This window comes from Phacochoerus africanus, chromosome 11 (genome assembly GCF_016906955.1).
Source record: "Phacochoerus africanus isolate WHEZ1 chromosome 11, ROS_Pafr_v1, whole genome shotgun sequence".
Taxonomy (NCBI): domain Eukaryota; kingdom Metazoa; phylum Chordata; class Mammalia; order Artiodactyla; family Suidae; genus Phacochoerus; species Phacochoerus africanus.
The window spans coordinates 125,686,610-125,701,647 of NC_062554.1; the positions used below are offsets into that span (position 1 = coordinate 125,686,610).

At 36.5% G+C, this 15,038-nt stretch overlaps 1 protein-coding gene across 4 annotated transcripts in view; it reads left to right on the forward strand.

The window, feature by feature from the left end:
• Positions 1–15,038, forward strand: part of SWT1 (SWT1 RNA endoribonuclease homolog) — a 107,087-nt gene that overhangs the window by 26,834 nt on the left and 65,215 nt on the right. For 3 of the 4 annotated variants that reach the window (XM_047753958.1, XM_047753960.1, XM_047753961.1), the window contains exons 10-12: positions 3,356–3,449; positions 11,534–11,679; positions 13,472–13,662. In XM_047753958.1, coding sequence (XP_047609914.1) covers positions 3,356–3,449; positions 11,534–11,679; positions 13,472–13,662 — 431 coding nt within the window. The remainder of the gene's footprint in view (positions 1–3,355; positions 3,450–11,533; positions 11,680–13,471; positions 13,663–15,038) is intronic. The other variant, XM_047753959.1, reaches the window with a different exon arrangement.

The window sequence follows — 15,038 nt, forward strand, 5'->3', positions numbered from 1 at the left end:
ATGATATTAAACAAAATAGGATTTTAAAAGTTATAAGGAGTTCTCATTGTGGTGCAACAGTGTTGACACTATTGTACAACAGCCATGTCTTGGTGGTCCCAGGACACAGGTTTGATTCCTGGCCTAGCATAGTGCGTTAAGGGGATCTGGGGTTGCCACAGCTTCAGTGTAGGTCACAACTGTGGCTTGGATCTGGTCCCTGGCCCGGAACTCCATTTGTGGTGGGGTGGCCAAAAACGAAACCAAAACAAGTAAATAAAAAATAGAAGATTATAAAGTAGAATCCTAGATTTCTTAGATTAAGTCAGCCAGAGAAGGACAAATGTTGCAAAAACCACAGCCAGAGAAAGACAAATGTTACAAAAAACCACCCAGAAATTTGTCAGATTAAGACAAATCTAGAATCCCAGATTTCTTAGATTAAGTCAGCCAGAGAAGGACAAATGTTACAAAAAATCACCTAGAAATTTGTCTCATAGTTTTGAAGGCTAAGAGTCTAAAGTCAAGGTGTCAGGCATTTCCACTGTGGCTCAGTGGGTTAAGGACCTGACGTTGTCTCTCTGAGGATGTGAGTTCGATCCCTGGCCTAGCTCATTGGGTTCAGGATCTGGTGTAGTTACAAGCTGTGGGTAGGTTCCAGATGCAGCTCAGATCCGGTGTTGCTGTGGCTGTGGTGTGTAAGCTCCAGCTGCAGCTCCAATTCCACTCCTGGCCTGGGAACTTCCATTTGCTGCAGGTGTGGCTGTAAAAAGAAAATTTTTTTTTTTTTTAAATAATGAAATCAAGGTGTCAGCAGGGTTGTTTCCTTCTGAGGGCTGTGAGAGAAAGATCTATTCCAGACTGCTCTTGGCTTGTAGATTGCCTTCTCCCTATGTCTCTTCATATCGTCTTCTCTTTCTGCATGTCTGTCTCCAAATTTCCCCTTTTTTATAAGAATACTTGTCCCATTGGATTAGGGCTGACACTAATGAACTCATTTCAACTTGTAAAAAACAAAAACAAAAAACCCACCAAAGAAACCAAAATAGGATTTAAAAAAGCATAAAGTGCAATCCCAAATTTCTTAGATTATGCATATATTCTTACAGATAGTGAATATTAATATTGGTTATATTGAGCTGGTAGAATTATGAGTTATTTTAATTTTCTTTATATTTTCTGAATTTTCCAGATTTTCTATATTTATTTTATTTTTGTAATTAGATAAAAATAGTTAAAGGCAAAAATAAGGTTTTTGTTTTTCTGATACCTCCCACACCATTTGTTCCATCATTTTTATTATATTTTTCTTGAATCATTTATTTGCCAAATACTTGTACCAGACACTGTTCTGAGTGCTGAGGCTACAACACTGAATGAGGCATATAAAGCCTGCTGTTGAGAATCATTAATTCTTTTTTTTTCTTTTTTTTTTTAGTTGATCCTGTGGCATGCAAAAGTCCTGGGGCCGGGAATCAGACCCAAGCCACAGTAGTGACAGTGCTGGGTCCTCAACCTGCTGGGCCATAAAGGAACTCTAAGAAACTTTAATCTATTAAATCTTAAAAGTCATATTAACTATAATTTATACAGAATTTATTTTGCTGTCAAATGTGAGTAGAGCTGATTGCTGTTGAGGTGCCATTTAAGCCGAATCTTAAGTAATAAATATTTACTACTTAAGAAGCACTCGGTGGCAGTTCCCTGGTGGCCTAGTGGTTGGGACTTGACACTTTTCACCACAGCGGCCAAGGTTCAGTCTTGATTTGGGAACTAAGATCCCGCATCAGGTCACTGCATGCAGAAGCACTTGGTACAACCATATATTGGGCCAATTGTTTCATATGAATTTTCTCAATCATCCTAATGAAGCAGTTGGCCCCTTATTATATGTCTAGTAAGTGGGAAAGAAGGGATTCAAACCCACATCGGTCTGTTTCCAGAGTCTGTTTTGTTCACTTTTGACAGTTCCTCAAGCAGGTGCTCAAAAATATGTTTTGAAAAAATATCTCTTGAATATTCTTGTGGTTTTATATGTGTCTTTCTGTCCCATGTATCCTAGAAAAAAGTGACAGAACAGGTAATCTTGAACTTTGATACCTTTAGAGCAGTTACTATGCACTTTGAACCTCCTTTCATTGGCCAAATTGCTGAAGTTTAACCAGTGATTTTGAGCTGCCCATTTTGTATTATTGTGGTATTCACTCTGTGAGCTAAAAGCAGGAAAATTGGCTGCTGTAATAAATGCCTGTCTGACTTCCTGGTTGTCTGAGAAAAGAACTGAATCATGTCTCTCTCAGGCTCCTGCTGTGAGATCAGTTGAGTTCTGTCTAGACTTCATCAGGAGATTTATGAGCCCCCATAGAGCTTGTCTTTGAATATCCAATTACCTAGCATAGGGACCTAGTGCAAATTAGACCCTATATAATATTTATTGCATGAATGAATGAGTTTTCTAATTTGAAACTTTAGAGGACTAAGTAATATAGGCCAACAGATGAGGGAGAATAAAGGTTATAATCTGGGAACAAAAAGTTGTGGCTCAATGGCCAATATGTCTTGAATTTTACTAAGAGACTTACCAAGGACTTCAATCAGTCTTTAAATTTAGACTCCGAAGATTCCTATCCAATACAGGTCTGGGGTGTAGTCCTGCCATCTATATTATTAGTAAGTACTCCCGGGGAGTCCCGAGGCAAGTAGTGTAAGGACTTAACAAGAAACATTACCTTTGGTCCTATTTCTACACATTATATTTTCACAAAACAAAAACAAACCTTTGCTACACACTTTAAGGCCTGGAGAATGCCAGAGGACACTACGTCAGCCACTAATTAACGTTCATTGGAAATTACTTTCTGTATTCTCTTCCTAGGACCTATACTGCCTTCTCCCATACAGCTATCTCTAAATGTTATTACTTAGAGGGTAAGAAAAAGCAGACACGTGAACATGGTTCTGTTGCTCGCACCACAGTTGCTCATTATTTTCAGACTCCTTTTATGTTGAGATAATTTGAAGCATGATGTAATCATCTAATTTACTTGTAATTTCCAGGTGGCTCAACTGAGACTGTAATTCATAGCTTTTGGTTTCTAACATGGCACTTAACCTACTGGTCACATTTTTTTCCTTTGGGTTTATTACTAGGCGTATCCTATTCTATTTTAGTAGTAAACTAATCACTTTATTAAACTTACAGCTATATGCTGCCTGAATTCTTGATCCAGAATTTTCAAGGCATTGTTTTTACTGTTTCTTAGTTTCTTCAGTTTTCTTTATTTTAGATGATTCAATTTGTAAATACGGCCTGGATTATTTTCAGTTCCCAGATTTTTACTGTGCTTATTGACTGTGGCTTTTGCTAAATTTGCAGATGGATTGAGTGATGAGAACAATGATGATCGTGTATTAAAATGCTGTCTTCAGTACCAGGAATTATTCCCTTGTTCTCTTGTTATTTTGTGCACGTGAGTTTCATGGTCATTTTACTCTTTTTTTTTTTTTAATAGCAAATTTTACCAAAGACTTTTTAAAAATCATACTCTATCTACCATACCAAAGATCAGAAACATACATAATTTTCTAAATCCACCAGTAAGCATAGTCTATCTCACATTCTTACAATGTGCAAATTATGGAAGAATAAGATTTGAATCTTATGATATTTCAATTTAATTTATATGGTATTCAGAAAACTTTTGAAAATGCGGAGGAAAGTCAACTTACTATCTGAATAAAATAGTTTAGAAATAAAAATCTGATATTTTAGGTCATGAGGCAGGAGAGTTAATTAATTGATTAATTAACTTGTAAGGAAGGGCTGGTTTATGCTGCTGTTATGTCCTGGATACCTGTTACAGTTAGAGTTGGAATTCTGGATCTACCACTTACCAGCTTTGTGCCCTGGAAGGTTGCTTAGCTTAGTGTCCTTGTGTGTAAAATATAGGGAGAATAACAATATCTCTCTTATGAGGTTATTGTAAGTTTTTTTTGGCCGCTCCGAGGCATATGGAGTTCCCAGGCCAGGGATCAGATTCGAGCCCTAATTTTGATGTAAGCCGAAGTTGTGACAACACCTATCCTTAACCCACTGTGCTGGGCTGGGATCAAACCTTCGTCCCATTGCGTCCAAGATGCCACCAATTCTGTTGCGCCACAGTGGGAACTCTAATTGTGAGTATTTAGACAGAGAAAAAAATGTGTGTATGTGAGTGTGTGTGTGTACACTTAGAAGAGTGCCCAGGACATAAAATTATCTCAGTGAGAGTTTTTCCTCCTTTGCCCTTCTGCCTTCCATTCCCAACTAATACTTTCATAACGCAGTTCTAAGATAAAAGTAAACATGTTAGGCAGAATTGTATTCATCATGTATGAGAAAAGGCTTTGAAGGAACTGACAAGAGCAATTTTAATTTGCAGTTTTAGTCTGAATTTCATTCACTGCAAAATGGATTTTGTACAGTTTTCATGATCTTGCCTAAGTTCTCTGTGAAATGGAGTGATTATAGAAATGAATAGTCCTTAAGATTTTTCTTATAAGGGCCCTTGGTCAGTTATCATTTTCGCTGTGTTCAAACATAATGTTACACATTTTTATATTAAAGGAAATATTAGAAATTTCTATCTCTAGTTTTAATTTTTTTAAAAAATCTAGGATATTATATCATCTTGGAGTTTGTTGAAGGCTTAAATAGAATTAGCAATGTATTAATCATTTTGAATTTGAGATAAATTGAGATCATTGTCATATAATTGTTATTTTTTTAGTTCAACTTAGAATGAAAATTAAATTGGTGAGATTGTATCAATTCTCCATTACTTCTGCAGTTACTGTTTTGGAATTAACAGTTGTAGCAGTTTTTAGTGAAATGAACATGTGTAGTCAAACTTTAATTCTGGCTTTATTATGTTCTAGGTGAACCTATTTTTTTTTAAATTTTAATTTTTTCTTATAAAGGGTAATAATCATACTGTGTGAGTCACATGTATTTATTTTGAAGATACATTTGTATTACTTACATAGCTGATGATAAATAATATTAATTAATAACAGCGATAGGAGAACCCTTCTATAACACTATGTACTATACCTCATTCTAAGTGCTTTACTTCTATTTACAGTTCTAAGTATGGGTCAGCAACTCCGTTAATATCTCCAGTCTGTTATTTCTCTTCTAAACTATGGACGAGTATATTCATCTGCTTACTCATTATCTCTACTTGGAGATCTCATAGACATCTGGAATCTCCAAAAACTGAACTCCATCTGAATAAAAAGTGCTGTCCAACTGAACTCCATCTGAATAAAAAGTGCTGTCTTTGACCTGTTTGCTAAAGCCAGAAACCTTGGAGTCATTTTTTATTTTATTTTATTTTTTCGATTTTTAGGGCCATACCTGTGGCATATGGAAGCTCCCAGGCTAGAGGTCGAACTGGAGCTGTAGCTGCTAGGCTACACCACAGCCACAGGAACATGGAATCCAAGTGGTGGCACCTGTGTCCTACACCACAGCTCACGGTGGTGCTGGATCCTTAACCCACTGAGCGAGACCAGGGATCGAGCCTGTGTCCTCATGGATACTAGTTGGGTTCGTTAGTGCTGAGCCACAATGGGGACTCCTGGAGTCATTTTTGATTCCTGCCTTTCCTTCATGATCTATATCCAGTCAAATAAAAGGTTTTGTATGTTCTTTTCTTTCTCTCCTCTGCCACCATCCTGCATGTCAAGTGATGTTATTTTTCCTCTTCCTTTTCTGCTCTTAGACTTATTTTGCTCTCAACTTCCACACTCCTTCATTTTTTTTAAAGTAATAATAGCATTTTAAAAAAGTTTCATTATGAAAAATTTCAAAGTGAAGACTTAATAAACTCCTAAGTCCTCAGCTATAACAGTTATCTGCTGTTTTTCTGTTATCTATAGTTCTATCTACTCCCTGTCCCTCATATGATTACTTTCATATAGTTCTTTTTATTTTGAGGGAAAATGTATAATATTAAAATACCCAAATCTCAACTATATAGTGTGTCTACACACAGTGGATACACTGGTGTAGCCCACCTCCCTCTTAATACATGGAATAATTTCATCACCCCAGAAAATACTCTCTTGCCCCTTTTTGTGCTCTTTTTTTCTAGTTTCTTAAGATCGATGCTTAGATCATTCATTTGAAACTGCTTAAAATTACCTTTTAAGCACTGCTTTAACTGTACTCCACAAATTTTGATATGTTGTATTTTTATTTTCATTTAGTCCAGTATACTTCATAATATGACTTATGACTTCTTTTTGACCCATTGATTATGTAGATATTCATTTCTATTTATTCCAAATATTGCAAATTTTCCAGTTATCTTTTTTGTCATTGACTTTCACTTTTATTATGGTTTGAGAACATAATTTATACAATTCCTATTTTTTTACATTTGTTAAACTTTGTTTTACGGCCAGGAATAAGGTCTACCTTGGTGAATGTTTCATGCACAGTTGAGAAGATTATATTCTGCTCTGCTCTTGTGGATAGAATATTCTGTAAATTTTAAGTAGGTCAGTTTCGTTGATAGAGTTGTTTGGGTCTTCTAAAACCTTACTAATTATCTGTCTACTGCTATAATTACTGAGAAAGGAGTATTGAAATCCCCAACTGTAATTGTGGATTTGTTTACTTCTCTTTTCAGTACAGTGTTTTACTTCATGTATTATAATGCTTTATAGTCATAGGCAAACACATTTAGGATTGTCTTCTTGGGAAATTGACACTTTTCTCGTTATATAATGTCTCTCTTTGTTCCTAATGATATACCTGCTTCTAAAGTTTCCTTTATTTGGTATTAGTACTATAATATTGCTAATCCAATTTTGTTTGGTTAGTATTTATATTGTATATTTTTTCATCCATTTGCTTTTAACCCATGTTTATATAGCATATGAAATCTGTTATATAGGATATAGTTGGTACTTTCTTTTTTGTCTATTTTGACAATTTCTGTCTTTTTTGGGGGAGTGGCTGAACCTGGGACATTGGAAATTCCCAGGTCAGGGATCAAATCCCAGCCACAGCAGTGACAATGCTGGGCCCTTAACCCACTGAGCCACAGGGGAATCCACTTTCTTTCTTGTTAGCTGATAAGTTTATACCATTCATATTTAATCAGTTGGATCAAAATCTATTTTTCTAATTATTTTCAATCTGTTTAGCTGTTTTCTTTTTTCTTTTTCTTTCTTTTCTTGGATTAATTAGGTGTTTTTATGGTGCCATTTCATCTCCATTACTGACTTTATACCTTTTTGAAAAAACTTATTTACAATATACATCTTTACTTTTACTCGATCAAAGTCTTCCTTGCTTTCCTCTCCCTTTCCTCCCCTCTCTTTCTTTTTCCCTCCTTCCCTTTCCTTTCTTTCCTTTCTGTATTTTTGCTTTTTAGGGCCACACCCATGGCATATGGAAGTTCCCAGTCTAGAGGTCGAATCAGAGCCACAGCTGCCAGCCTACACACAGCCACAGCCACAGCAACGTGGCATCCAAGTCATGCCTGCAACCTACACCACAGCTGATGGCAATGCCGGATCCCCAACCCAGTGATCAAGGGCAGGGATTAAACCACATCCTCATGGATACTATTCAGATTTGTTTCCACTGGACCGCAATGGAAACTCCAAAGTCTTCCTTTAAATAATATTATATTGCTTCATGTGTACTGTAAGGATTTTAGTATGCGTCACATTTCTTCTTCTGCCCTTTTTACTGTCATTGTCATACATTTTACTTTTACAGAAACAGTATACATAGAATACTTTGCTAATATTTTTGCTTCAGCTATTTATCATTTAAAGCAATTAAAAATAAGAAAGTGGTAGTTCCCATCATGGCGCGGTGGTTAACGAATCCGACTGGGAACCATGAGGTTGTGGGTTTGGTCCCTGCCCTTGCTCAGTGGGTTAACGATCTGGCGTTGCCGTGAGCTGTGGTGTAGGTTGCAGACGCGGCTCGGATCCAGCGTTGCTGTGGCTCTGGCGTAGGCTGGTGGCTACAGCTCCGATTCAACCCCTAGCGTGGGAACCTCCATATGCCGCAGGAGCGGCCCAAGAAATAGCAAAAAGACAAAAAGACAAAAAAAGAAACTATTTTAATCTTCAATCCCATTTTTAACACTCTTCATTTTTTTGATGGTTCCAAGTTTCTGTCTGGTGTCAGATTTCTGGTCATATTCCCTTTGCCCAAAGAGCTTTCTTTGACATGTTAGCTGTTGGCAATGAATTTTCTGGTTTTCTTTGTCTGATCATGTCTTTAGTTTCCATTTACTTCTGAAAGATATTTTCATTGGATGTGCACTTCTAAGATTGATTTTTTTTTTTTTTTGGTCTTTTTTGTCTTTTCAGGGCCGCACCCACAGCATATGGAGGTTCCCAGGCTAGGGGTCTAATCAGAGCTATAGCTGCTGGCCTATGCCACAGCCACAGCAATGCAGAATCCGAGCCACTTCTGCGACCTACACCACAGCTCATGGAAACACAGGATCCTTACCCAGTGAGCGAGGCCAGGGATTAACCTGCAACCTCATGGTTCCTAGTCAGATTCGTTTCCACTGTGCCACGATGGGAACTCCTAGATTGATTTTTTTCTTTCTCTTTTTTCTGGTATTTTGAAAGAGTTACTCTGGAGTTCCCTTCATGGCTCAATGGTTAACGAACCCAACTGGCATCCATGAAAATGCAGGTTCAATCCCTGGCCTCGATCAGTGGGTTAAGGATCTGGCGTTGCCATGACCTGTGGTGTAGGTTGCAGACACGGCTTGGATCCCATATTGCTGTGGCTCCAACATATGCCAGCAGTTATAGCTCCAATTCGAACCCCAGCCTGGGAACCTCCGTATGCTGCGGGTACGGCTGTAAAAAGACAAAACACACACACACACACACACACACACACACACACAGATTCATTCCATTTTGGTCTATCTTGTTTGGTTTTTGATGAGAAAGAATTCTGCTGTAAATACTGTCTTTTTCCTCTGTATGTATTATGTCTTTTTTTTTTGTCTCATTGCTTTCAAGATTTTTTTCTTTGTCTTTTACTTTTTTAGCAGTTGTTTGTAGCAGTCTTTAGCAGATATACCTGGATGTATGTACCTTTGTGGTAGAAGAGAGGAAATTACTTTGTTTGATGTTCTCTGAACTTCTTGATTCTGTGGTTTGGTGTTCACTTTTAATTTTGGAAATTCTCAGCCATCTTTTCTTCAAGTATTTCTTCTTCCCCATTTGCTCTTTTCTCCTGGTGTCATGGAATTACATTGTAGTAGTCAGCCTCTGAAATGACTCCAGTGATCTTGCCTCTTGGTACTACTGCCCTTGCATAGTCCCCTCCTGCCTTGTACCAGGGTTGGTTGTCTGTGTGCATCATCACTTCCAAGATTAGGTTATAAAACAGTGGGACTTCCTTCTTGGGTACTCTCTTGCTTCATTCTCTTTCTTGGATCACTTGTTCTGAGGAAGCAATTTCCATTCTATGAGTAGCCCCATGGAGAGGCCCACTTGGTGAGAAACTGAATCCTCCAGCCAAGAATCAGTAAAGGGTCAAGCCCTGCCAACAGCCATAAAAATGAGCACCAGTTAAACCTTGAGATGACTGCAGCCCTAGGCAATAGCATGCTTCAACTCGTGAGAGACTGAGCCAGAACCGTCCAGTCAGACTGCTCTCAGGTTCCTGACTCTCAGAAACCATGTGAGATAATAAATGTTTGTTTGAAACTGCTAAGTTTTGGGGATAAATTGTTGCATGACGTAGGTAACTAATGCATGCATGTATGTTGGACTATTTGATATTAACCAGAAGCTCTTAAATATATTTTTAAGCTTTTATTCTCTTTTTAGTTCAGTTTGGATGATTTCTTTTGACCTGTCTTAATGCTTGTTGTTTCTTTCCTTGCCTGTGTTGAGTACTGAGGAACGAGTTGAAAGCATTCTTCTTTTCTGTTGCTGGGTTTTTTTTTTTAATTGCCAGCACTTCCATTTGAGTCAAATGATTTTCATCTGTGCTTAAACTGGTTTGCTGCTATTCACCTTTTTCAATTAGAGTCTAACATGTTAATCAAAATTATTTAAAATTTCCTATCAGGAGTTCCTGTCGTGGCGCAGTGGTTAGCGAATCCGACTAGGAACCATGAGGTTGCGGGTTCGGTCCCTGGCCTTGCTCAGTGGGTTAAGGATCCGGCGTTGCCGTGAGCTGTGGTGTAGGTTGCAGACGCGGCTCGGATCCCGCGTTGCTGTGGCTCTGGCGTAGGCCGGTGGCTGCAGCTCCGATTAGACCCCTGGCCTGGGAACCTCCATATGCCGCGGGAGCGGCCCAAGAAATAGCAACAACAACAAAAAGACAAAAAAAAAAAAATTTCCTATCAGATAGCTTTAACATCCGTGTCACAGCTAAGTCTGGTCTATTGATTGTCTCTTGACAGTAAGTTGTTTTTTTTCCAGGCAGAATTTATATGCAGATTTTAGGGCTCACTTTCTCTGTCGTTTCCTCCCATCTTCAGTTTCCCCCTTAATGTTCTATATCCTCTGCCCAGTCCTGAACACTGCCTTCTGACATTTCAAGCCACAAAGTCTGTGGCTTTCTGTTGTAAGGTGTTGATGAACTGGGGAGTGTCCCTCAGGCAAAAAGACAGAAACATATAGTTCTTATCAATCAGGGTCTGTGTCTGGAATGTAGATTCCCCTGTACCTTCTGCATGCATTTTATTGCTCTCTAGTGCCTTCAAATAGTTTTGTTTGTTTGTTTGTTTGGTTTATCTTTTGCTTTGTCTTGGTTTCGGTCCACGTTTTCTTACTTGCCTTTTGGGAGGGTTAGTCTGACCAAATTACTTTGCCTTTAACAAAAGCTGGAAGCTAACTAAACTTAAGAACAACCGTTGATAAATAGATCTGATCATGTCCTTTCCCGTTGAAATCTTTAAATATCTTTCCGTTTGTTAATGTCGTTGCCTTTCTCTGTAGCCGCATAAACTGGTCTTATGGACTATGCTGTAATCATACTGGCTTCTTTCAGTAAATAGCAAATTCCCATCATTTGTGTTATGTCACTCTAAGTAAATTTGTAAATCATTTATCTTACTATGACTTTGTTTATTTCTCTTGGGGTGATCATATTCTGTGTTCAAGTCCATCTCCCACTTACCAGATGTATCTTTGCACAAGCTACCTAACCTTTTCATACCTCAGTTTCTTATTTGTGAAATGGGGATAAAAATTAGTACCACTCCTGCCTAAGAGGTTTATTGTGAGAATTAATTGGATCGATATATATTTAAAGTGCTTAGAACAGTGCCTAGTACCAGGGAAACATTCAAATTGTAATAATTATTATTATTCTCCAAAGCTTAGATGATTTGACTCTAGTGTATGTTAACTTATTTATCTTCTGTATTTAAAAAAATATTATCCTTTGTTTATATATATATATGATGAGACTCACCAACCTCTGATTAGAATCCACGTGTTTTTAGTTGCCATGTGATTTATCTTAAAAAAAATATTTTTTCCTCCTAACCAATCTTAGGGATGATAGAAATTTAAGAAACAAAGGCCTAATAAGTGGTGTGAAGTCACTCAGTAAAGAAGAATTGAGTGCAGAGTTATTAAACTTATCTCTGAACACAGATGTATGTCATCAGCCCTGTATATCTAAACAACAGCCGAAAGCAGGTAGTATTCTTATTGTGGATAATTAGAAATATATCTTATTTTATGTACTAAGATTGTTGATAACAGTTGGAATTAATACTAATTTTTATTTGGTACACTTAAATAACATTGTTGGGAGTATTTGCTGGTACATAAATGGTAGAAATGAATGAAAAGTATAATGGTAATCCAAAAGAAAATATAACGCTAATGCCTTCTACATATACTTTTACAAATTAATTTAATTTTTTGTCCATACACGCTCATATATTTTTATATATTTATAATCATTACATCCATTCCACTTTTTTACCTCACAGAATATACTTTTAAAGTATTTTTCATTTTATTTTATTTTATTTTGTTTTATTTATCTTTTTAGGGCCACACCTGTGGCATATGGAAGTTCTCAGACTGGGGGTAGAATTGGAGCTGTAGCTGCCAGCCTACACCACAGCCACAGCAATGTGGGATCCAAACCACATCTGTGACCTATACCACAGCTCACGGCAATGCTGGATCCTTAGCCCACTGAGCAAGGCCAGGGCTCAAACCCATATCCCCATGGATACTAGTTGGGTTCATTAACCACTGAGCCATGACAGGAACTCCTCATTTCATTTTATTTTATTAAAGTATAGCTGAGTTACAGTGTTGTGCCCATTTCTCCTGTATAGCAAAGTGACCCAGTCATACAGAATATACTTTTTTAATTAATAGGAGCTATAGGAAATACTCACTTGAGCTAGAGAAAAGCTTGAGCTCTTTTAGTTTCTTTTTAAAATTAGTTCCATATTCACAACTTCTATTAATGTATAAAAACTCAGTAATAGAGAAACCTGAAGAACTCATAATAGTTTTTTAAAAATTTAATCTAATACTTAAGAAAACTAAAAGCAATATGGTTGTTTATCTCTTTTTTTTCCACCAGAATAATCTGTTCTGTAGCTTGATATTTGTTGGACTATCGAACTAAATCTGACATAACTTAAAAAAATACATCCCACCACTTCCCTCTGTGAGGAAAATAATTATTGAAGTCTCTAATAGCATATGTGTATGCTTCATATATTCATATATACAGGCTACTTATCTGACCTTTTGGTAATAAAATTTCTTTTGTCATAATATTCAAAATGGCAGATGGAGTATCAGAATATTCTAGTTTATGGCTTTTCAAGGGAAACCTGCTCTTGGTTTGCCTATTATATTACTCATTTTAAGTGCTTAGTTTGTAGAGAGGTAAGCCACTTAATATTTTGAATATTGCCACAGGGAAATTGCAGTTGTTAGCAGGTATCAAAATAGTAATGAAAATGAAATAATATCAATTAAAATAATAAAAACATTTTAGAAGGGGAAGAAGGCATAAAGGAGGTTAAGTCACAAATTTCAGTCTTTTCAAAACAATGTGTTGAAGTGACTTGTGATTGGAGGAATATACTATTTTTGGAAGGGAACATATTTTGATTCCTAGTTCTTGGTTTTCTATTATAAATAGATGGAAAACATTCTTTTACTTTTTATTTTTTTGAAAATAATAAAATTTGAATTTTGGTTAAAATATCACACACATTTCTCAAGTTTCTATTTTAGTAAAAATATTTATCTTTTGTCAAAAATGTAAAGTGTCTGCTAAAGTAATATATTTATGTTGCATCTAAAGTATACTAAAGATAAATATTTCTAAATACTGTTTTAAAAATAGTCATTTGCTTTCTGGGCAATTCAGATACTAATTATATTTATTAAATGTTTATTATTTATGGCCAAATATTAATTATATATTAATATTTACTATTAATATCCTAAGTAAAGCCTGTAAGTATTTGCTTTAAAGAAGCAACACCTTTGGAGGAGAGCTATGAGGAAGAATCTGCAAACCCTGGACTACCCATTCTACTTGAAAGCATTGTATCTGATCTTGAAAAATCTCTTGGAACAGCTTTATCTTCAATATTAGAAACAGAAATGAAAATTGCTTTTGGAAACCTCTGGATGGAGGTGATTATTTCAATTCTTAGCTGAAAATTTCTTTTTTATTGCTAAAGATTTGTTACCTTGGTTTTAAGAACTATTGTATAAAATTTATAAGCTTTGTTGTAATAATCTACATTACATTATTTTTATATACATATATGTGTTTTTTGGTTTTGGTTTTTTTTTTGGTCTTTTTAGGGCCACACCTGCTGCATATGGAGGTTCCCGGGCTAGGGGTCAAATGAGAGCTGTAGCTGCTGGCCTATGCCACAGCCACAGCAACACCAGATCTGAGCTGTATCTGCGACCTATACCATAGCTCAGGGCAATGCCAGATCCTTAACCCACTGAACAAGGCCAGGGATCAAACATGAGTCCTCATATATACTAGTTAGGTTCATTAACTGCTGAGCCACGATGGGAACTCCTATGTTTTTTCTAGAAGTCTTTGAGATAACTCATTGAAAATGAAGTGATAGGCATTTCCTAAAGGTTAGGACTATATTTTGTCATTTATATTTTCAGTGAAAAAATATTTATTGTGCATCTACTGCCAGACATTGCCTCCATGAAGCTTAAAATTTATTCAGAAAATCTTCTCTTATTTTTAGTTTGAGTCAAAATGTATAGTATAGGAAATTACCCTAGCAATACGTATTCAATAAAAGAAGGATATATTTTGGCTTATGTCATGTAAAAAGGGAATTGGAGTATATAAATTTGGTCATATTAGCAATTATGAGAATCTTTAGATTCTTATCTTTTCTGTAATCAGTAAAACACCATATTTGGCAGTAGTGGCCTTTTTAGTTTAATTTTTTTGCTATTCACATTTATAATTAGGAAAAAATATTATTCCCAACAATTGTACCTATTCCAGATATTCAGTGAGATTCAGTATATGTCACTATGGCATGATTATATTATCAAGTGTTGAACCAAGATTATGAAGAATGATCAGAAGATTCTAGGAAGGTTGACGTAAATTAGATTGCATAAGAGTCTAGGAAAGTCATTGTGTATGAATGATTCAGAAAAAGATGTGCTGACATCTTGTAGTATTAGAAGATCAATCTTCTTTATCAACACGTCTTTACAAGAGTTAGCAGGTATCACTTATAGTTGACTGGGTTTTTTGTTTTGTTTTGTTTTGTTTTGTTTTTGCCACCCTGAGACAGGAGTTCCCAGGCCAGGGATCAGTTTGGAGCAATAGTTGCCACCTCAGCCACGATTGTGGCAACACTGGGTCCTTAACCTCCGTGCCATGCTGGGAATTTAACCTGGATCCCAGCGCTCCCAAGGTGCCACTGACCCTGTTGTGCCACAATGAGAACTATGTTTTTTTAATATATAGATTTTTTTCTTGGGTTTTATGAGATTGATTTCCTCATAAAAATGAC